This window comes from Geotrypetes seraphini, chromosome 1 (assembly GCF_902459505.1).
Source record: "Geotrypetes seraphini chromosome 1, aGeoSer1.1, whole genome shotgun sequence".
Taxonomy (NCBI): domain Eukaryota; kingdom Metazoa; phylum Chordata; class Amphibia; order Gymnophiona; family Dermophiidae; genus Geotrypetes; species Geotrypetes seraphini.
The window spans coordinates 339,921,702-339,945,856 of NC_047084.1; the positions used below are offsets into that span (position 1 = coordinate 339,921,702).

The 24,155-nt window shown below is 44.5% G+C and overlaps 1 protein-coding gene across 3 annotated transcripts in view; it reads right to left on the bottom strand.

The window, feature by feature from the left end:
* The window catches only part of NAAA (N-acylethanolamine acid amidase), a 101,957-nt gene that overhangs the window by 64,415 nt on the left and 13,387 nt on the right, over window positions 1-24,155 (bottom strand). For all 3 annotated transcript variants that reach the window (XM_033939596.1, XM_033939419.1, XM_033939504.1), the window contains exons 2-3: window positions 21,653-21,817; window positions 10,019-10,145 (exon numbers count right to left, since the gene is read on the bottom strand). In XM_033939596.1, coding sequence (XP_033795487.1) covers window positions 10,019-10,145; window positions 21,653-21,817 — 292 coding nt within the window. The remainder of the gene's footprint in view (window positions 1-10,018; window positions 10,146-21,652; window positions 21,818-24,155) is intronic.

Below are 24,155 nucleotides of genomic sequence, written 5' to 3' on the forward strand. Positions count from 1 at the left end.
GGGTGTTCACCTTCCAGCAGGAAGGCTTAAGCTCCCTCCTGCCGGTTCGTGGGTGGGGGGTGGGGTTCACCTTCCAGCAACAGGCAGGAGGGCTTGGACTTCATCCTGCCGGTTTGGGGGGGGTTCGCCTTCCTGGGGGTAGGTGCATCGCGCCTTCGGCAAGAAAGATTGGACATCTCTCCTGCCGGTATTGGGTTTGTTGGGGATGCCGGCAGGAGCGATTAGGCATCACTCCTGCTGTGATTTGTGGCAGTTCGGGGGGGATGATCGTGATCGCGACAGGAGAGATTAAGCATCTCTCCTGCCGCGTTTGTTGCAGGGGGTGGGGGGATTCTGTAATCGGTGTTGTTTTTGACAGACGCCGGTTACAGAATCTAACTTTTAGGTGAAGGAATGGCCCCTCCTTCGCCTAAAAGGTCTGGGTTTGGGTGTTTGGGACTTGGGCGATTTTTTAGTTGGGAATGTGGTGTAGAGGTAGACGTAATGGCAGGCTGGGCCAGTAGATTGCTGAACGTGCAAGTAGGCCTTTCTTTAAAAAAAAAAAACACCTCAATTTGGACTTTTTTTTTTAAGAATGGACATTTCCCTACTGCCAACTTCAGTGTCTACTGACTTAGACGTTTATTTGGTTTTTTTTATTATGCCCCCTCACGTATTCAATGCATGAACTGTCTTTATTCAAAACCTTTACAAATTGTTTCATCAAGCCCACCATATCTATGAAGCTAGAGCTGATGCAGTCTATCCAATGCAATTTTCTGAATCAGTGCCCCAAATAACCCTGGGAACAGGTCAAAAAACCTAAGGCACCAATAATTTTTTTTATGGCCTGTGTTATTTTTAACAAGCAAGGAGGGCAGACTGCAGAGACGCTTTAATAAAGTACCACACACACACACACTCACTCTCCCTCTCCCTCCCCCCTCCCTATTCCACCTGAACTTACAGCACTGTTATAAATATAATCTGTTATCTTCATCTTATCGTAACTTTACGTTGCTATTTATCCCCAACAGGTCCTGTCGGACATTACCTACTAAAATGTACATATTACATTTTCGCTCAGCAAATTGTATTTCTATACTATTGCCTCCTGAGGTCTCTGATCTCTGTATTTCCTCTGAATATCTACTTATTGTATTTCGCTGAATGTCCAGCACTCTTGATTGTAAACCGCCTAGAAGTCGCAAGATTGTGGCGGTATAGAAGAATAAAGTTATTATTATTATTATTTACTAGCTCCTAACCTGACATAGGAAAATACATTTAAAAAAACCTTCTAGTTAGGGGTGGCTGATTTTCTATAGATATACAAAAAATGCAGTTCCTGATGATCAGTGAAATGATATGACTCTCAAAAATTTGTCAGGCAGCCCACATGTATACAATGGAGATTTATTCTGATATGTGAATTCTTACATATTTATTGTGGTGTATCAAATTCAATAAACCATAAATGGTGTGCTTAAACCCCCAAGCATCCTAATACAAAATGCAGTTACATAAAAGAATGACATATTAATGTTCATAACCACACAGAACACTAGCTACCTTCTTATAAAGCATTTATAAAGTGCTAGAATCTTTAATACCCACAGAAACTTTATTTTTTAGTTTTGGAATTATATAGATTCACTTGCTAATCATTAGCGCACCTTAGTAAAATGACCTCTTAAGTGGAACAACTTGTTCACCTTTAGAAATCCCTTCATCTTGCAAGAGTAGAGTTTGTGTTTTCTGTTTGTTTGTTTGTTTGTTTACATAAACTAAAATTTGAATTCTCTAGGAATCTGAATCCTAAATTTTAAGCAGTCCCATTTCTATGGTTCCAATCCTTGCGTCTCTCTACCACACTAAACTCCCTACTCAAAGCACCCTCACCTCCTATCTCCCTTCAATTTCTCCCCAGACTATGACGGAGTTTTTCCACAATAGAAACATAGAAACATAAAAACATAGAAAGATGACAGCAGAAAAGGGCTATAGCCCATCAAGTCTGCCCACTCTACTGCCCCATCCTCTTAAGTCTATACCTAGTGACAAATTCTTCAGATCGACCCTCGTAGGGATCCCACATAGGCATCCCATTTATTCTTAAAGTCCAACACGCTGCTGGCCTCGATCACCTGCACTGGAAGGTTATTCCAATGGTCAACCACTCTTTCTGTGAAGAAATACTTCCTGATGTCACCATGAAATTTCCCGCCCCTGAGTTTGAGCGCCCACCTCGATACGTTCTGTGATGTATTTAAATGTTTCAATCATGTCTCCCCTCTCCCTACGTTCCTCTAGAGTGTAGAGCTGTAATTTGTTTAGTCTCTCTTCGTACGAGAGACCCTTGAGCCCCGAGATCATCTTGGTGGCCATCCGCTGAACTGATTCGACTCTGAGCACATCTTTACGGTAATGTGGCCTCCAGAACTGTACACAGTATTCCAGATGAGGTCTCACCATGGTTTTGTATAATGGCATAATGACTTCAGGCTTCCTGCTGACAAAACTTCTATTGATACATCCCATCATCTGCCTTGCCTTAGATGAGGCCTTCTCTACTTGATTGGCAGTTTTCATGTCTGCACTGATGATTACTCCCAAATCTCGTTCTGCCGAAGTCTTAGTTAAAGTTTCTCCATTCAAGGTGTAAGTTCTGCAAGGATTACCGCTACCGAGGTGCATAACCTTACATTTCTTAGCGTTGAAGCCCAGCTGCCAGGTCGAGGACCATCTTTCCAATGTAAGCAGGTCTTGTGCCATACTATCCTGCAAATTGCATTCACTTACTATGTTACATAGTTTGGCGTCATTGGCGAATAATGTTATTTTATCCTGAAGCCCCTGAGTCAGATCCCCTATGAATATTTTGAAAAGGAGTGGACCCAGGACTGAGCCCTGTGGTACTCCGCTGGTCACCTCCGATGTTTTAGAGAGGGTACCGTTAACCACCACCCTTTGAAGTCTTCCACTTAGCCAATCATGGACCCATGCAGTTAGTGTCTCTCCTAACCCCATCGATTTCATCTTGCTCAATAGCCTGCGGTGTGGGACGCTGTCAAAAGCTTTACTGAAGTCCAGGTACACGACGTCCATAGACTCTCCCAAGATTCACCTTGAGTTCTCAAACAGACCGTCTTCCCCTCCCCTCCCTCAAACTTCCTCTTCTGCTAACCTCCCCTCAACATAACAATCGGCTTTTATACCGCAGGACCGTAAAGCTCTATGCGGTTTACAAAAGAGAAAATTATTACAATTGAATGGAATAGCTTAGTTGCTCAAGTATTTAGTAAACAGGTACGTTTTTAAATGTCTTCTAAATTTTTTTAATGTTACATCCTTTAACGGATGGAAAAATGAAGTTTGCATGCTAGTGTCTAGTGTGTCTATGAAAGAGAACAGATTTGTAATATAATTAGGAGTTAATCCAAACATGATTTTATAACACATGCAGCCAACTTAAACCTTACCCGAGCCTCCACCGGCAGCCAATGAAACTCTTGGAAAAAAAGGCGTAACATGATCATACTTCAACTTAAAGATAAATCTGACCGCTGCATTTTGGACAATACGCAATCTCTGACTGACTGAGGATCAGAGACTGGACTAAAAGTCTGAATGATGAGCAGTGGCATATCTAGCATATGTGACACCCGGGGCCCATCATTTTTTGGCACTCCCCCCCATCTGTACGAAAAACATGATTTTTGGTAACAAGTCACACGTCACACATGAGTACCTAGGAAAAGGCAGCATCTTACATACTGCAGTAAGCAGTACAACAGCAATACACCCATTGTAAAACTAAACAAACCAGACTAGTACAGATCAATCCTGTCTTTCGAACACACAGAACACAGAAAACACCTTCGCCTAGTATGGAATATGTCATCACATACTAACCCCTCCCCCTTTTACAAAACTGTAGTGTGGATTTTAGCCACGGTGGTAACAGCTCTGACGCTCATGGAATTCTGAGCATCAGAGCTGCTACCACCACAGCTGGCACTAAAAAACGCTCCACAGTTTTGTAAAAGGGGGGATAAAATAGAAATACATAGACAAAGGTTAAATTGAACCAGCAAGAAGCTGGACTCTGCATGCAATGCAACACCACAGAAACAGTGACACATGTCTCCTAAAGCAATAAATAAATAGAAAATTTTTGTTCTACCTTTGTCTTCTCTGGTTTCTGCTTTCCTCATCTTCTTGTTACTCTCTTCCTTCCATCCACTGTCTGCCATCTCTCTGCCCCTATATGGCATCTTCTCTCCTTCTATGCCCCTTCCAGAAACTGTATGCCTCCCACTTCCATCTCTCCTTTCACCCCCATTGGTCTGGCATCTCTCTCCTCTCCTTTCCTCTCCCACACCTCTCTTCTGCAATCCCTTTCTTCCCTCATTTTCCTTTTAAATTTATTTTCTGAATCCATCTAGATTACGTTCTTATTACCCTCTCATCAATTTCCTTTTTTACTGTCTACCTACAGCTTGCCACCTCTTTCCCTCACCCCCTTTAGTATTTCCCTAACTCAATCGTTTCCCCCCATCATGTGCCCTCCTTTTATTTATCCCCTCCTTCCATCATGTGCCCTCTTTCTCTACCCCTTCCATCCAGTACCTTCTCCTCTCTCTGTCCACTTCCATCATCTGCTCCCCTCTTTCTCTCCTCCCATTTCCTTCCTGCACCTCCCTTATCTCTCCCATCTGCACTTCCATCCAGCTTAGCCTCCCCCTTTACCCACCACACTACCATCCAATGTCTGCCCTTTCTCTCTCCATCCACCTCTCTTCATTAGCATCTGCCCCCTTTCTTTCCCTCCGATCCAATTCCATCCAGTATCCTTCCCCCTTATGTCTCTCTCCCCTTTCCCTGTACATCAATTCCATCAGCACCACCCTTCCATACCACCCTGCCCCCTTTCTCTCCCTGCACTACTCTTTCATTCCAGCAGTCCTGCTCCTTTCTCGCAATGACTGTAGCTGCCGGTCCACCCCACTACGACTTACTAGCTCTGGAGCAGAGTCAGCAGCCACGTGCTGGAAGGTCCCGCGATGACTCCAGGCTTTGCTAGGGAAGAAGTAAGTTACATCAGAGGGGGTTGACCCGGCAGATGCAGGGAGTTGCAGCAAGGACCCGCGATGACTGCGTCTGCTGGGTCTACCCCCTCCGACATAACTTACTTCTTCTGGAGCAAAGCCAGCAGACGAGTCATCAGGGGACCTTCCTACACCTCAGCGCAACTGCCGACTCTGCTCTAGAGCAGTGTTTTTCAACCTTTTTACACCCGTGGACCGGCAGAAATAAAATAATTATTTTGTGGACCGGCAAACTACTAAGACTGAAATTTAAAAAACATATTTCTGCTCCGTCTCCGCAAGCTCGGTCCATGCAAACCATCTGATCCCATACGCAAAAGTCTCAGTTATGATTTTATATTGAATATATTTTATTAAAGTATAAAAAGAAATAATATTCTGTACAATTGTCATTTTATAAATATAAATCTATAGAGCAAGGACCAACAAAACCCCTGTCTCCCCTCCACATATATCCCCTCTACTATCAAGAAAACTGAACAAGCCAAATTATTACAGAATGCTACACAGAAATATCATGCTAACAGAATACTGCACTCACACATGACAGGAATAGTGTTAGGGGAGTGCAACTAGGGCAACTGCCCCCTGGTCCGCGAGAGCCCTAAGCCAGCTAGAAGCTAAAGAAGCACTGCCTGGGCTTTGCAGTCCCCAGTTATGTCTCTAGCAGGATATATATTTCAAATCTGATATATTCTAATGACAAAATAGAAATAAAATTATTTTTTTCTATCTTTTGTTGTCTCTGGTTTCTGCTTTTATCTTCTTTTCACTCTTTTCCTTCCAGCATCTGCCCTGTCTCTTCAATCCAGCATCTGCCCGTTCCATCCACTGTCTGCCCCTTCCAGAAACTGTCTGTCTCCCCCTGCCATCTCTCCTCTAGACACACCCCCCCTTTGGTCTGGCATCCATCATCTTCCCTCTGTTCCCTCATGGTCTGGCATCTCTCTCCTTTCATCTCTCTTTCCCTCCCCCCTGTGGTTTTTAGCATCTCTTACTTCTCATTTCCTCTGCTCAGATTTGATATCTCTGTCTCCTTCCCCGTTCTCTGGCAACTATCTCTCTCTTCTCTCTCTTCCCTTTCCTTCTCTGGACTTCCTTCTTTATTTTCTGCCTCTATCTAAATTAAATTCTTTCTTACTATGCAGTCATCAGTTTCCCTCTTTTCACTATGTCTACCCACAGCATGCAACCCCTTTCCTTCACCCCTCCACTATCTCACTAACTCTATCTTTTCCCCCATCCAGCATATGTCCTTTTTCTTTATCCCTCCTTCCATCCAGTATGTGTTCTCTTTCTCCACTTCCATTCAGCATTTGCTCTCCCTTCTCCCCACTTCCATCATCTGCTCTCTTCTCTCTCCCCACTTCTATCATCTTCCCCTTCTCCCCACTTCCATCATCTGCCCTCTTCTCTCTCCCCTTTCTCCCCACTTCCATCATCTGCCCCTTCTCTCAATCTCTCCATCCATCACAGGCCCATCTTTCTCCCTTCCTCACCTTTCCGATTTTGGAAACAAGATCGGCAACGCCCCCCCACCCCCCTGCGATGACACTTAAGATCGGTAACGGGCCTCCTTCTACCCCTGTCATCAATAGAACTTCAGATCGGCAACGCGGTGCTCAGTCAAAAGCGGAAACAGGAAGTGGAGTCAGAGGGAAGCTTTTGACGTGAGCACTAGAGAATGACACGGGGAAAAAATCTGTCTCCGTCACTGCACCGTCCCCTTCATCGCCCCATCCCCGTCAGCATCCATACAAGCCTCAGTACTGCAATATTTAGCTTATTCCTTCCTTATAAATCAAAGTTCTGGCTGCTGAACTGGAGAAAGAGATGTTCAGCTGACAGGAATTTGTTTATAAATTTTTATCAACACAACTAATATACAACTTTATCCTGAAGCAAAAAAGAAAAAATAAATAGAATTTTTTTTCTACCTTTGTTGTCTGGTTTCTTGCTTTCCTCATCTTCTCATTCAATTCCTTCCATCCACTGTCTCTCTTCTCTCTGCGTCTTCCCATTTGCTCTGTTCTGTGCCTCTTCCTCTCTCCTCCCTTCCAAATTGGTCTGGCACCCATCTTCTTCCCTCTTCTCCCTCTTATAGTCTGGCATCTCTGTCTTCTTCCCTTCCAGCATCTTCTCCCCACTCTCTGTTCCCCATTTCTCTTCAACATCTTCTCCCCACTCTGTCATCCCCATTTCCCTTCAGCGTCTTCTCCCCACTCTATCTTTCCCATTTCCCTTCAGTGTCTTCTCCCCCCTCTCTCTTCCCCATGTCCTTTCAGTGTCCTTCTTCCCCCCCCCCTCTGTCTTCCCCATGTGCTGATTCAACTCAGTGGCGACAGTAAGGAGGGAGGAACCGGGCCGGCTGTGCACCCGGGCTGCACCTGGGGCAGACCACCGCCCCCCCCCCCCCTTTAGTACGCCACTGATGATGAGGCATCAAAGTATGCCCTGATAGATCAAAGCCTCCATAGGGTATAAAAATACTTTCTAACCAGGGCATCTACCTGGTTTCTCATGGTCAGACTTTATTTTTATTTATTTGTTTATTTTATTACTAGTATTTTAGCCCGTTACATTAACGAGTGCTAGAATATATGTCTGTGTGTCTTTATTTCTGTCTCTCTCTCCCTCCCGCTGTCTGTCTCTCTCCCTGGCTCCCTTTGTCTGTCTGTCTTTCTGTGTCTCTCCCTGCCCCTGTGTCTTTCTCCTTTTCATTCTATCTATCTATCTCTCTCCCTGCCTCCTATGCAGCAGCATTTCTCTCCCACCACTTCCCTGTGCAGCAGCAGCATTTCCCCTAACCCCCCCTTTCCCTTCCCATGGTCTGGCCGGCTCCCTTAGTCCCTTTCCCCCCTTCCCTTCCCGCGGTCCCGACAAACCTTCTGATTCCAGCAGCGTCTGCAGCACTCTACACACGCTGCTTCGGGGCCTTCTACTGCCCAGCAAATCAGGGCAGTAGAAGGCCCCGAAGCAGCATGTGTAGAGTGCTGCAGACGCTGCTTGAATTTGAAGGTTTTCAGGACCCGCAGCCCTTGCCGGACCCGAAGCAAGCTCTGGGGTTTTTTGGGTTTTTATCCTTCAGACAGCAAGAACTGTCGCGGCTGACAGGCTCTGTGCCGCCGGGCGCATGCGCACTCCTATCTGTGGGTCCCTACAGCGCACAGAAAATGGGAGCACGCTGGTGGGAGTACGCATGTGTGCTTAGGGCTTTATTATATTAGATATGACATATGATGTGATTACAATATTCTCTCTATCCCTTCCTCTATATCTTAATTTCCCTTCTTATCCTTCAGTTCAGTCTCTTTTTTTTTCTTTCTCTCTTATCCTCTGTATCGTCCCCCCCCCCACCCCCCCGTATCCCCCCACCTTTCTTTCTGGCTCCCTGGCTTCTCCATCAGCTAGAGGAAGCAGTTTCCTCAGCAGTTGAGTTACTTGCCGGATCAGGCGCTTCTTTTTCCTCTTCTAACCCTGTCCTCAGCCCATCTTTTCCCAGCACAGCCCGGAAACAGAGAGGCAGGGACACGGTTGCTGGAGACACTGTGGCTCGCTGCCACTTTCCTTCGTGTCATCTGCCGCCGCCGCCGACAGCCGCTGCGGCCGACAATCGCCTCAGGGGAATCTCGTGCATGCACACTCCTACCTGCGGTGCCCTACAGCGCACGGAAAATGGGAGCACGGAGATGGGAGTGCTCATGCGCGTTTAGGGCTTTATTATATTATATTTATATACCACTTATATCCTAAGTGGTTTACATTCAGGTACTTTATCATATTTCCCTATCTGTCCCAGTGGGTTCAAACTCTATCTAGTGTACCTGGGGCAATGAGGGGATTAAGTGACTTGCCCAGAGTCACAAGGAGCAGTGAGGGATTTGAACCCACAGCCTCAGGGTGCTGAGGTTGTAGCTCTAATCCCTGCGCCACACACTCCCATCCAGCATTTGATCCAGAATTATACCCAGATTCTTAATGGGCGGGTGAATTGGATAGATTGTCTTATCTATGGTCAAAGAAGTTTCAACACAATTTTGACATGGAGAGGCAAAGAAAAATTTTGTTTTCTCTTAATTCAATTTTAATCTAAATTCAGTCATCCATTGTTCCATTAACTGGCGCATCTGGGGAGGGGCCTAAGGCTCTGATTGACCCAGACGCTTAAGGCCCGCCATTTTGAAGAGACAGGCCTGCTAACTGGAGGTGGGAGGCATCCTTCAAGCCGGCCTTTGTAAACAAGGTAAGGGGGACTGTGGGGATACAACGGTAGCGGTGGGAGGGAGTAGGCTGCCAGGGGGTGTTAGATGGGGGTGTTGCTTGGTGGCAGCAGGGTGTTGGCATCTCGCTCGCTGCTGGGGGTGTTGTGGGGGTAGCTTGACGGCAATGGCAGTAGGGCGTGGGCATCCTTCCCACTGCCTGTGGGGGTGTCAGGAAGGGGGGCTTGCTCTACAGCAGTGGCAGGAGGAAGTGGGCATCTCCTGCCGGGGAGGGGTGGCAGAGGGGTTGCTTTATGGCAGCAGTGGGAGAGAGTGAGCATCGATCCTGCCAATCATCGATCTGGGGTCTTTTTTATTTTATTTTTTTTATTTGTGCATATATTCTGCGCATGTGCCAATCACTATCACCAGCAATTGGCATATGCAAATTTAGCAACCCTCTGCGAACCTCATTTGCATGCAGTTTTTTAAGAATGACTCGTCTTTTTGAAATCGTTACAATAGTGGCTGTGATAGCAGCCCGTCAGATTTTACCGTGAACATTTGAGAATCTTCCCCTAAAGTTTTTGCCAATGTATCCAACTGTAGTAAATCTAGCCAGTCAAACTTTGACTGTCTCAAGTTAGAATTTTCAGCTGAAAAATTTCCCAAATATAACAAGCTGAGAAGCTCTTTGACATTGCTAGTATTATTTTCAAAAGCACGCACCCGATTATTCTTCTCAAACTTTACATCAATAGTCAGATTTCTGAGGTAGTCAGCAAAGTCATAATCCAAATTCCTGCCATGATAAATCGTTCCATTGCCATCCTCAGCAACAATACTGGTGCAATACCTTCACAAAGAGAGAGAGAGAAACAAATATGGGTTTGCATTGCTTGTTTTCTAGATTTCACATTCATGTTTCCAAGTTTATTTTGTATTTGATATACCGTCTATCAGCACAGACCATCCGAGCAGTTCACAATTGGTTCACAATCTAATCAGGTATTCTACGTGTTTTCCATCTTTGACCCAGCAGGCTCACAACTGTGATACCAGACTAGAATATCTGCTACACACAAAAACTTTTCTTTTTCAGGCCAATTGAATAGCAGAGAAGGAAACTATTGGGCTCATACCTTTCAAGACAGATCATGATGTAAATGTCCTCAATCCTTAGAATCATTAGCATCTTAGAATGCAATACGATATCCTATACGTCAGTGTTACCTAAATGGTGGCCTGCGGTTTGCAATCCAAACCCCAAGGCCCTCCCGAGTGGACTTCAGGGGTGTCGGCGTCTCCCCATCCCCAAATGTTACCTTCCCTTCTCTTCCACTGGCACCACTGAGAGGATGCTGTCTTCCTGGGATGGGCAACAGCTAGCAGACAGATCACTAATGAGCACAAATACCACTGCTGAATCTCTCTCTTACTGGCAGTGGTCCAGTTACCAGGTGCTGCTACACAGATAAATACTTTTCAATATCAGTTCCAAAGCAGATATGTTAGAAATGAATACAGAAAAACCAGGTTGTCCGAGCCAAATGTATAGGACTAATCTTTGTTAATTCTACATGTAGATTCCACGTAAAAGCACCGATATTTGGTGGTTCTACATATAACTCATTGGCCAGATTCTATAACTAGTGCTACAAATTGGGGAGCAAAACAAATGAGTGCTGAGTGTTATTCTATAAACCAGTGTCCTACAAACATTTTTTTGCTCCGGTACACTAATGGAGCAAATGTTTTTCTGTGGCACACCCACAACCCCACCCCTCTCCGCCCCCCAGCCCCTCATCTTGTCTTCCCTAAGTTTGAGAAAGTGTCTGGAGCGCCTCCAAGCATAAACAATGTTGACGCCATGACGTTGCACGCCATTCACATGATCATGTAGATGTCCATGCATGCCCAGAGACCCTTCAGACACAACCCCGAGATTGGGGAAAATGAGACGGGGGGCAGAGAGGAGGAGAGGCGCTGATGCCGGAAGTGACACTCTGTGTCCGGAATCTCGCTGCGGCACACAGTTTGCAATTCACTGCTATAAACAGTGCTCCGAGTGAAACCTAGTGTAAATCCTTATGCCTAAAATAGGTACGGATCCCCTGACTTCTATAATAAATGTGCGCATCTTTAGTGAATGTCCCTGACATGCCCATACACCTGCCATGGCACTAAGGGATTTACATGCTCATCTTTATAGAACATCGTTTAGCAAGATGCATGTGTAAATCTAAATTGTTGTCAATTTAATGCCAATAACTAACTGTTACCATGTTTCCCCGAAAATAAGACCTACCCTGGAAATAAGCCCTAGCATGATTTTTGGGCTAGGTCTTGCCCTACCCCAAAAATAAGCCCTAGTTGAAGTGCTTATTTTTGGGGTAGAGGAAAGCAAAATAAAAGTCCACTGCTGGTACCGGGATCTTCCTAAATGCCGTAGACCCTTCCATTTCGCCCTCTCCTTCCATCTCTCCCTCCCCACGCCGACCGTGAGACTGACATATCATTACCTACTTCCAAAAGGCAGCATCACGGCAGCAATCTAATTCAAACACATCCAGGGGGGAGGGAGGGGAGGGATATATCTTTAGTGTGATTCCTGGAGGTAATTATGGGGGGAGGGCTTATATTACTTCATTGCTACTGTTTGTATTTAAGTGCTTATTTGTTATTGTTACGGATATCATCTTGTACTTTTTGTTAGCAATGGAAAATCAATAAAGATTTACAAAAAAAAAAAATATCTAGCATGGTACTGGAATACTGGAAAGTAGCTAACATAACACCAGTTTTTAAAAAGTATTCCAGATGTGATCTGGGTATTGGAGACTGGTGAGCCTGAAGTTGGAGCCAAGCAAAATGGTAGAGACTATTATAATGAACAATATTACAGAGCATATACAAAGGCAGGAATTAATGAGTCAAAGCCAACATGGATTTAGTCAAAGGAAATCTTGCCTCAACAATCTACTACATTTCTTTGAAGGGGTGGATAAACATGTGGGTAAAGAGTCAGTCAGTATTGTGTATCTGGGATTTCAAAAGGCATTTGATAAAGTACTTCTTTAAAGACTCTTGAGGAAATGAGGAAGTCATGGGATAGGAAGTAATTTCCTGTTGTGGATTAAGAACTGGTTAAATGGTCAGTATTCTCAATGGAGAAGGGTAGATAGTGGGGCTCCCCAGAGGTCTGTGCTGGGACCGCTGCTTTTTAACATATTTATAAATGATTTAGAGATGGGAATAAATAGTGAGGTTCTTGTGGGGTTCCAAAACCTCAATCACATCAGGTTTGTTAGAAGGAATATGCTTTCATTGCTTCCGTCATGACAGAAAACATCTGTACACTGTACAGTGCCCTTTTATAAATCTTGTTAGAAAAAAGCCCTCTTTCCACATTGACCCAAAGCCAGCATAGACATTCCTTATTGGTCTTACAACATTCTCTGGCAATGTGTTCCAGAGCTTAACTATTCTCTGAGTGAAAAAATATTTCCTCCTATTGGTTTTAAAAGTATTACTCTAACTTCATCGAGTGTCCCCTAGTCATTGTAAATCTTGATATAGTAAAAAAAAAAAATCGAGCCACTTGTACACCAATCAGAATTTGGTAGACTTCAGTCATATCTCCCCTTTACCTTTTAACCACGCCAGCACTCGTTTTCTCTTCTTTCCATCTTTTCTAAATACGTGGAATACATCTGGTCTGGGCTTCCATGATGGCATTTTTAAACAACATCCATGCCTGGTTTACACGTCTGACTTTTGCAACAGACCCTTTTAGCTTCTTTTTAACCATTTTACTCATTTTATCATAGTCGCCCTTGCAACAATTAAATACCGCTACAGTATATTTCTTTAGCGACATCACTTCAGTTATCAGCTCAAATCTGATCATTTTATGATCACTGTTTCCCAGCAGATCCAACACAGTTACCTTCTGTACCTCCTGCATTCCAGTAAGGACCAAATCTAAAATATCTCCCCCTCTTGTCGGTTCCTGGACCAGTTCTCAAAGATACAACATTCCTTCTGCTAGCAACTTAACAAAGAAACAAGGAATGTTCCAATTTTTGGCCCTTGTATTTTATAAGGTATGTGAAAACAGCACTAGCATGTGATAACTTTTTTGCATTATTGCATTATTTTCCATTCATTCATTTCTGCACAATTACTGAAAATTTGACTTATATGGCATTTTTATTCCCTCGTTCCCTTATTATGGAATGCTTACAGATTTTCTTTTGCAAGAGGCATCCAACAATTCAAACTATCCCTTCCATCTAGAAAAGGAATTAAAGGAGTTAAGATCTTCAGTCAATCTCTGGCTTTTAAACTTTCTCAACTATGGAATGAGCTCCCCTTAATTCTGAGGAGCCCCAGTTATTTCCAATCTATCCGCAAACTTCTAAAAACTTTTCTTTTTGCTAAACATTTTGAAAACTAATCTCTTTGAAAATTTTGCTATTACTTTCTTTAGTTTTTATTTAATCATTGTAAACTTTCTTTAGTTTTTATCTAATTGATGTAAACCATGTCGAGCTTCCTTAGGTTGATGACCCGGTATATAAAGTTAAGCTTTAGGACTCCTTTTACAAAGGTGCGCTAGGGCCTTAACACACGGAATAGCGCGCGCTAAATTTCCCTGTGTGCTAGCTGCTACCACCTCCTTTTAAGCAGGTGGTAGATTTTTGGCTAGCACACGCTATAGCGTGCGCTAATCCGGTGTGTGTGCTAAAACCGCTAATGCACTTCGTTAAAGGAGCCCTTAGTTTAGTTTAGTACAGTAACTCATGTTATGAGGTAAAATTCAGGTTTCCTTTTTTCCATTCACCATGTATATATCAGACATATATATAGATATAGAGAAATTTTGTTTTTTCTGTGTGTCAGAGAGAAAGAAAGCCTTCCTTGCTTATGCTTCTTTTGTGAAAATCATGTTGAAGCTTGAATCAAAAGAGTCAGACTATGGAATGGATCCCAGGAGACAGAGCTTATCTTAGAGCAGTGTTTCTCAACATGCGGTACACATACCCTTAGGGGTATGTGGGCCGCTGGTTGGGGGTATGTGGCCTGGCCGCTGATCCCTCCCTGCCTGCCCTCCGCTGCTGAAGCCACTACCGGGGGATCCCTCCCTCCCTTACTGCCTGTCTGCCACCCCACCCCCCATCCCCAAAGTTAACCCTGTTACTTCATAGGAGCCAGACTGACTCCCTCCTCCCCCAGCAGCACTCCGTGAAGGGATGCAGAAAGTGACTCACACACTGTATTTCTGACCCGGAACCTTCTCTCCGACATCAGAATTGATGTCAGAAGGAAGGCTTGTGAACCAGCCACATGCAGCATGTGAATCGCTGCACGTGCTGTCCTTGCACAGAGTTGCTGCAGGGATAGGATGGAGCGAGTCCAGCTCCAACAAAGTAACAGGGTTGGCTTCAAGAGAGGGGAGGGGGTGCAGGCAGGCGAGGCAGGCAGGGATAGGCTTCTGTGGACGAGTTGGGTCAGATTCAAGAGAGGGGGGTGCGAGCGAGGCAGGCATGATAGGCTTCTGTGGACAAATTGGGTCAGATTCAAGAGAGGGGGTGCGAGCGAGGCAGGCAGGGATCGGCTTCTGTGGACAGGTTGGGTCGGCTTTGGGAGAGGCAGGTGAGGCAGGCATAGTAACATAGTAACATAGTAGATGACGGCAGATAAAGACCCGAATGGTCCATCCAGTCTGCCCAACCTGATTCAATTTAAAATTTTTTTTTTTTTCTTCTTAGCTATTTCTGGGCGAGAATCCAAAGCTTTACCCGGTACTGTGCTTGGGTTCCAACTGCCGAAATCTCTGTTAAGACTTACTCCAGCCCATCTACACCCTGACAGCCATTGAAGCCCTCCCCTGCCCATCCTCCTCCAAACGGCCATACACAGACACAGACCGTACAAGGCAGAGATCAGCTGGGGATGGGACAGGTCGGCTTCGGGAGAGGGGGTGCAGACAGGCAGGAATCGGCTTCTGTGGACGGGTTGGGTCAGATTCATGAGAGATGGGTGTGAGCGAGGCAGGCAGGGATCAGCTTCTGTGGACAGGTTGGGTCGGCTTTGGGAGAGGGGGATGCGGGCGAGGCAGGCAGGGATCAGCTTCTGGGGACGGGACGGGTCAGCTTGGCTTTGGGAGAGGGGGGTGCAGGCAAGTGAGGCAGGCAGGAATCGGCTTCTGTGGACAGGTCGGGTCAGCTTCAGGAGAGGGGGCTGCAGGCGGGGCAGGAAGGGACAGGTCGGCTTCAGGAGAGGGGGGGTGCAGGCAGGCGAGGCAGGCAGGAATCGGCTTCTGTGGACAGGTCGGGTCAGCTTCAGGAGAGGGGGCTGTGGACGGGGCAGGAAGGGATCAGCATCTGGGAACAGGACGGGTCGGCTTCGGGAGAGGGGGTGCAGGCAGGCGAGGCAGGCAGGAATCGGCTTCTGTGGACAGGTTGGGTCAGCTTCAGGAGAGGGGGGTGCAAGCGGGGCAAGCAGGGATCCTTGGCGTGCAATTTAATTTTGGAAAGATGGAAGGGAAGGGGGCACAGAAGGAAGGGAAGGGGCATGAACATGAGACACAGAAGGGAAGGAGGAAGGGGCACTAACTTGGGGCAGGAGGGAGGGCATAGAAAAGGAGAATTGTTGGGCATCAGTGTGTGAGTGAGAGGGAAAGGAAGAAAGAGGAAAATTGGGCATAGAGAGAAAGAGGAGAGAGGTAGAGATGCATGGGGAGAGAAGGATGAGAGGAGAAATGTTGGATATGGTGGTGGAGAGGGACGAGAGGGACAGATTGAAGGGGATGCAAGGGTGAAGAATGTTGGACAGTGATGGAGGGAGAAATGTGGCATGGTATTGGAGAGGGGCAACAGTAGAAATGGGCATGGGGCTGGTGGGCAGTGGTGAAAAATGCTGCACATGATCTGGGGGATGAGAGAGGGAGAAATGTTGAATGTGGCAGTAGAGGGGATGGGAGAGATGCCTGGATCTCTCAAGACAGATGGACAGTGAGTGAGAGAGAGACATATTGCCAATAAAGATGGTGGAGAGAAGAAGAAAAGTTGGACTCACGGAGGGACAGAGAGAGAGAGATGTTGGTTGGGGAAGGGAATGGAGTCCGAAGGAGAGGAAGTGTACAGGATGCAGAAAGAAAGAAATATTGGATGCACAGTCAGAAGGAAATGCAACCAGAGACTCATGAAATCACCAGACAACAAAGGTAGGAAAAATCATTTTATTTTCAATTTAGCGATTGAAATGTGTTAGTTTTGTGAATTTACATCTGCTGTCTATTTTTCTATAATTGTTACTGATTGCATATTTTAAAGTCATCTGCCTTGACCTCTTTGAATAAACCCCAAATATAAATGATAATTAACATTTTCTCTGCGTACAGTGTGTTTTGAGTTTTTTAAATTTTGTGGTTACCATTATGTATTAATAAGATTATATTGTATGTGTATGAAAAATGGATGGAAGAAATTGCATTCAATTAGTATTGTTATTATGGGGGGTGGGTTCAGGGGAGGAGCTTGGGCAGTTCTAGGGTGAAGCCTGGGCGGGTCTGGGGCTGCACTCACTGGAATACATGGGAATGGTAGCTTTCCATGAGCAGATACCCAAATTGACTCTCCTGGGACCAAAACTACCAGAAGGAGCTTCAGCCCCATCAAAATTAACTATCTGAAAACAGTCAAATTTTTAACAGACTTGATATAGACCTGATAAGTCTCCTGGGTAGGTTGGGAGTCTCTCACTTCAAGAATCCATCTCCTGGTCAAGAATGGACAGTACCACACAGTACAGCATCTCACTGACACTACAACTATGACCAACAAGCAAGGAGTGTAAGATCGGGTTCTTACCTAATTAAGCTTCTTTCTGTTTTAAGACATAAGATTCTGTACTATAGCTGTTCCTTCCCCTAGTCATGAACTTTGCAGTAGGGTGTCACTCAAATCTTCCAACTCCTCCCCTTCAGCACTGGAGAACAGCTCCCTCTTCAATTAGTACCAAAGCAATCGAACTCTACTGAAACAGAAGACAGGAGGAGAGGCACGGGAAACTTTACCAGCGAAAAACTATGGTCTAGGACAGAGATCACTCCCCCGGAGCTAGAGTCTGTCTGTTGAGAAAGTCGGCCTGGATGTTCTCTACCCCAGCCCCATGGGCAGCTGAGAGGGCTTGTAAAAAATAAGTTCACCACTGGAAATCTCCCAGCTGCCGGTCAGGCGAACCCCAACTACGGACTCCAACCCCAAAAAATCCACGCAACACATCGGGAGGGAAGAAACTTTGCAGTCGGCTGCCTGATACCCAAAGGTATATTATAGAGGGGCCACTCAGCTTGCGCTCAAGCCTCTGATAAATCAGCAGGTGAGCAAGCTCCCAAGGGAACGGACCCCAAGTTCCTGAAGGAACACAAGCAGACTGACTCCACAGGTACTTGGTGTGAGATTGGCCTGTGAGCAGCAGTCCACCCACATGGGACTGCATCCTTTCCCGTTGGAGTAAATCCAAGAAGGGGACCTCTGAGTACTGAAGTCATAAAGAAAAATAGAAAACCGACGGCAAAAATATCCAAAAATAGGAAAAGAAAGCAAAGCAGATCAGAACACACCTGAGTTCGCTTGAAGAAAGAAAAACCGAAGAAGGAGCTGTTCTCCAGTGCAGAAGGGGAAAAGTTAGAAAATTTGAATGATACCCTTCTGCAAAGTTTGCAACAAGAGGGAAGGAACAGCTATAGTATGGAATCCTATTTCTTTGCAACAGAAGTTCAAAATATGCAAACTGGAGCATTCTCTGTTGATTTAAAATACATGAGATCATCCATTGAAAATGCCATCTGAAAACAGCAATGTAAAGGATGAGGCAGGGGCTGGAGAGGACATACAATGACATATTTCCCACTTGAGAACTAGTCACCCTTGGCAGCTCTGTAAAGGCAGTTTCTTTACTAAAATGTATCCCTGTGAAAAAGTCCACTAATTGACACAGAGGCCCATATTCTGTAAACGGTACCTTAAGTTAGGTATTTAACTTAAGTAGAAAAAACCATTTAAACATGTTTAAAATCATTTAAAAAAATTGTAGGCACCTACCAGCACCTAGAAAAACAGCACCTTCATCATAGCTATGGAGGCGCTTTACAATGCCTAATGCCATTATAGGTGTGGCTAATGTCAGAAGTGGCATTAGGATTCATAAAGCGCCTCCATATCCGCGATTCACATGAAGGTAGGCTCCAGAAATGTAGGCCTTTAAAACCATGGCCTAGATTTCTGGCGCCGATCTTTCATAAAGCCGTGATTCTAGAAACAGCGCTGTTGCATGATTGACACGTGATAGGCAACCATGTTTTAGGCGACTGACAATGGTGCCGTTTATCGAATCTGGCCCAAAGTGCTGAAGGGTACAGAATTTATTTCCACATCCCCTAATGGAAAAAGGAAAAGAGGACATCAAAAAGTTTTGGGCAATATCTTTCTCCTAGATTAAGATATTTCTCCCTGTGTTTTTGAAAGAATTAGAGATTGTGTAATTTACATACCCAAACTTCCCTTTTAACATAAATGCACATAGTCATACATTACAACCTAAGCAATACCAAAAAATAAGGAGAAATTAGGTTCTTACCTGCTCATTTTTTTTCTGTTAGCCTTTAGACTTGTATAGTCCTTATGAATAGTTTATATGCCTCACTGCTACCAGCAGGTGGAGACTGAGAATAAACTTGTATATCAGGATAGCTTCCCCCCTAGCAATCCAGTATGCCGAATAGCCAAGCAGAACCTAGGAAAGACTTCAACTGAAAACAGTAAAACACACTCCGAACAGGAGTGTAAAAACAACAAACACTTATAAACTACTGTTGGAACATGTGTATAACTTAATCTTGGTATAGAAAACATCCCCACAGCTCATCAGCTGAGCCATAGCCGCTGTTCTTACTTCTCTCCGGCCCTAGAAAAATACTACAACCTGCAGAAAACACAAAATCTTCACACGAGCAAAACCGCTGCCACAATCAGCGCACAAAAACAGATAGGGTGGGGGACTATACCAGTCTACAGGCTAACAGAAAGAAAATTAACAGGTAAGAACCTAATTTCTCCTTCTGTATCACCTGGTACACTAGTATAGTCCTTACGAATGGGACGTACCAAAGCAGTACCCATTAAGGGTGAGACCCCCAAAGGGACGACACCAGAACACATTCACCGAATACTGCGTCCCAACACGCTTGAACATCCACACAGTAGTGTCTGACAAAGGAATGCAGAGAAGACCAAACTGCAGCCTTGCAAATATCCACTGGAAGAACTAGAGAAGACTCAGCACAAGAAGCTGCCTGACCTCTAGTGGAATGAGCCTTGAGAAATTCTAGAACAGGCTTCTGCTTAAGAAGATAAGTGGAAGCAATAGTCTCCTTGATCCAGCGCGCAATAGTAGCCTTAGAAACTCCATCCCCCCTTACGAGGACCCACTAGAAGGACAAAGAGATGATCTGATTTCCTAATCTTCTGGGTCCTCTGCACATAAGAGCGAAGGACCCGACTGACATCCAACTTGCGCAACTGTCTCTGCTCAGAAGAGCCCTCACGGCTACCCAACACCGGAAGGACCACTGTCGGATTGACATGAAAAGGGGAAACTACCTTTGGCAGAAAGGAAGGAACAGGCCTCAAGACAACCTGCTCCCTAGAAAACTCCAAGAAGGGAGCCTTACAAGAGAAAGCCTGAAGCTCAGAAATACATCTAGCAGAAGTAATGGCCACCAAGAAGACCGCTTTAAGAGTAAGGTTCTTCATAGAACAGTCGCCCAATGGTTCAAACGGTTGGCGCACTAGAACTGACAGAATCAATTTCAGATCCCAAGATGGAACAGAGGGTCATATGGGAGGCTTGAGCAATTTGGCTGCCTGCAAGAAGCGAATCACATCAGGAATGGCAGTCAAACGCTGACCTTTCAACAACCCACGAAAGGCTGACAAGGCCGCAAGCTGAACCCGGAGAGAAGACTAAGCCAATCCCCTGTCCAGGAACATCCTGCAAGAACTCTAAGATGTTAGGCAGGGAAGCGTGAAAAGAGACCACTCCACATGCATTACACCATTCCTCAAATAGATGCCAAACCCCTCACATACGCCTGAGAGATATAAAGCCTCCGGGACCCCAAGAGAGTCGAGATCACTTTATCTGAATACCCCTTCTTGCCTAGGCGACCCCTTTCAAGAGCCAAGCAGTAAGACAGAAGGGACCCGAATCAAACACTGGAATGGGAATCTGAGTCAGAAGATCATCCAAGAGAGCAGAGGAAGAGGATCCGCCACCAGATGCCCTGGCTTCCCCGCAATCTGAAGCCGACTCGCGAGGTAAATGCGGCAGGGTGCCCTGGCCGCTGGCATCCGCTGCAAACGAGACTACCCCACTGCTCCGGCCTGCACAACGCTTGCACAGGCTGGCTGCAAGTACCTCGCATCTGAAGCACAATGAGCATTTTTTCCTCTAAAAAGTGCTCATTGTGCCGAAAAGCACCTTAGCTGCAAGGAAAAGTGCTGGTTAGTTGAGAAAACAGAGAAAAAAAGGCAGTTTTAAAGGGAAATGAGCCCTTTAGACTGGCACACCTCAGGATTTTAAAATTTTTTTTTTAACTTAAAGAGAACAGACTCCATGGCTCTCAAAGCTGGAGGGCTGATCAACCAGGGGGTCACGCCGCCGGCTGAGGTACCTCTACAAAAACATGAGGAGGTGAAGGAAGGTGGGGGGAAGAGACCCAGCACGAGACCCGCCGGGTTTAACACCCCCGATGGCGGACGGATCCCCAAACAGGACCTGTCCAAGCTCTATTCGGGATAAAAGGGGAACCCAGGAGTCCAAAACAAAATTCCAATAGTACTAAAAGAGGAGCCGAATTAGTTTTACCACCTGCTATGGAGACTGAGACATACTGGATTGCTAGGGGGGAAGCTATCCTGGTATACAAGTTTGTTCTCAGTCTCCACCTGCTGGTAGCAGTGAGGCATATAGCCCATTCGTAAGGAATATACCAGTCTACCAGGCGATACAGAATTGTACATTTTAAAAGAAATGTGTATTAGAGGAAATACAGCTGGGTCTGCATTAAAATTATTTCTTCAAAGAATTTATACATTACATGCTATGTAGGAAAAGCATATATCGGCTCACCCCAAGATCTACTCTCTTTGCTCTCTGATGTATTAAGGTTAAGTTAAACTGATATGGTGCAGAACAGAAGCTCTGCAATCAGATTGCAGCATCAAAAAAATTTTCCTCTTAAAAAAAAATTAAACTTTTATTCTTTTCCTCAAACAGAAATTAGCTACTTACATGGAGGCTTCATAGCACAGGTTAAGGAGAAATGCATCACCGACATTGACTCTTAAAGTTGCAGAAATGCCCCGAATCTCTTCCGCATAATCCTTGTGGATGAAACGCTCCAACTCGTTTGCCATTAATCGTGCAATGTCATGTACCCAATTAGGTGCCATCACACTAAAATCAAAATTCAATGCAACATTTGTAATTAGACTATCTGTTTTCCAGAGGTAGCCCTAAATACACCTGATAATTCATTCCACAGGAGCTATGTTCTAAAGTTAGGGGAGAAACCCAATGAACCCCTAAAACTTACCCCCCCTCCCCCTTTACAAAGCCTATTACTGTGGTGGACCATGGTAATCGCACCAAAGCCCATTAGGAATTAATGGGCTTCGATGCTGTTGCCACACTGCAGCTGCTAGCACAACTTTGTAAAAAAAAAAAAAAAAAGGGGGATGAACATAATGTTTAAAGACATATGAAATTGAAATATAGCATTTAAAAATTCTTAGGTGCTCTTTTACAAAGCTGCAGTAAGCACTGACACATGCTTACCGCAGAAAAAAAAGGCTTACCGTGGGACGCACCAAGGTGTCCTGTGGTAAATTTTGGATATGCGTGTGCTACCCATGTGCTAAAAAATGCCATTTATTTTTTAGCACTGGGGTGAGTCTGGGGGGCAGAGAGTAGGCATGTTTTTAATTAATCAGTGAGCAACCAGGTTTGCTCTTAGGTGTGCAAAGTGTACAAGAATAATGGCACATGACACAAAATGTTCCCACAAAGATTATTTGGTTTATTAATTTCCATGACAATTATCAAAAGATTATTTGTGTCATCAGGGGGGTCTTTATAGAGGCCAAAATCTGGCTCTGAAAGCAAAAAATCCCCACCTATAATTCGTTGCTCACCAATATATATTTTCTATCCAGTATGACATCACACTTGTCAGCCAATCGGCTAATAGAGGCTGTCCTTAGGTTTGAACAAAGAACATTCCTTTTGACATAGATAAAAGTTTCACAAATCATATTTTTGTTCACATTAATTTCTAAATATGCATAAACCGGTATGTGGTGTCCAGCTCTATCTTTATGGAGATGATGCGGTATACAAACTTAAGGTTTAGTTTAAACCATTATAATATATCCAATACACTTTTTGTCATTCTCAAAACTTAAATCAAACAGTTAAAGCCAGCCTGCATTTCTTTTCAGCATCTGCTGATAAGTTCGTGTCCCTGTCAGCACAGAAGGAGGAAAAACCTACTCCCCCTCCCTCCTATGCTAGAGGTCAAACTAGCTGACCTTCCTGCTCTGAACCTCTCAAAGACTAGTACAATGTCTCTGGCTCTATTTCCAGATGTTGCCTCTTAGGCTCCCTTAAAGGTTCTTCAGGTTTAAAATATATAAAATATGTTTTTCAGAGCCAATTCTCATGTTTAATATACATTCACACACATAATCACTCATGGGATCCCATTCACTCATACCAAGACACATATTTCATTCATAAGATACATATAACTATCTGTATTCAAAAATGTGAAACCCTATATCTTCCACAAGCCAAATTTAGAAATCTGGTATTAATTAGAGCCATGAGGCTCAAGGTGGGAAAAATCAGAGAGAACAAAGAAAGACAGAAACCCAAGATGGAGTCATTAATACCTCTATGTATGTATTATGTATACCTGATTTCCTCTATGGTCTGGCTTAATAGCAAAATACATAAAGAGAATATTATTGTACTTTTTCTTAATATTAATCTGTAGTGTGTTTTTCTAGCCTTGGCTACATCCATATTCAGATTTTTATTCACCAACTTTTCCGTACGCTTCTATTGGGCGTGGCCTTAACTAACACATATGCTTGTATCTAACTAGGCAGGGGCAACGCAAATGACTACTCCAACTTCTGCTGGCCACTTGGATTTTTAAAATCTCATTTATGTAAATTCAATGTATAAAATCAAGCAAACAATACTTATACAGAAAAAGGCAAGTTAAAGGACCTTAAAGGAAAATAAACGTACTCGAAGAACCTGAATACCACAGGGTCGATGTTCAACGCAATTTAACTGGCCGCTTAAATCACCTCTTTGGGTGTATTGCTAAAATCAGATCCTTCTTTTCTGCCAAGACCCTCATCTAAATCCTCATAACCTCTCACCTAGACTACTGCAACCTGCTTCTCACTGACCTTCTGCTAAATTATCTCTCTCCCTTTCAATCCGTTCAGAACTCTGCTGCCCACCTCATATTCCATCAATGCCACTATGCCCACATTACTCATCGCCTTAAGTCACTTTATTGGCTCCCTATCCATTTCTTTTTTTTTCAGTTCAAAAGTTTTATTGGGTTTTATAAGAAAGCAAAGAAGTGTACAAGATCAAAGGATGCATAATACAAATGTAATTGATAGACACGTTGTAACTCCATTACATCCGAAGATCAAAGAACAAGAAAAAAAAAGGGAAAGGGAAAAGGGAATAAAAATGTACAGAAAGAGAA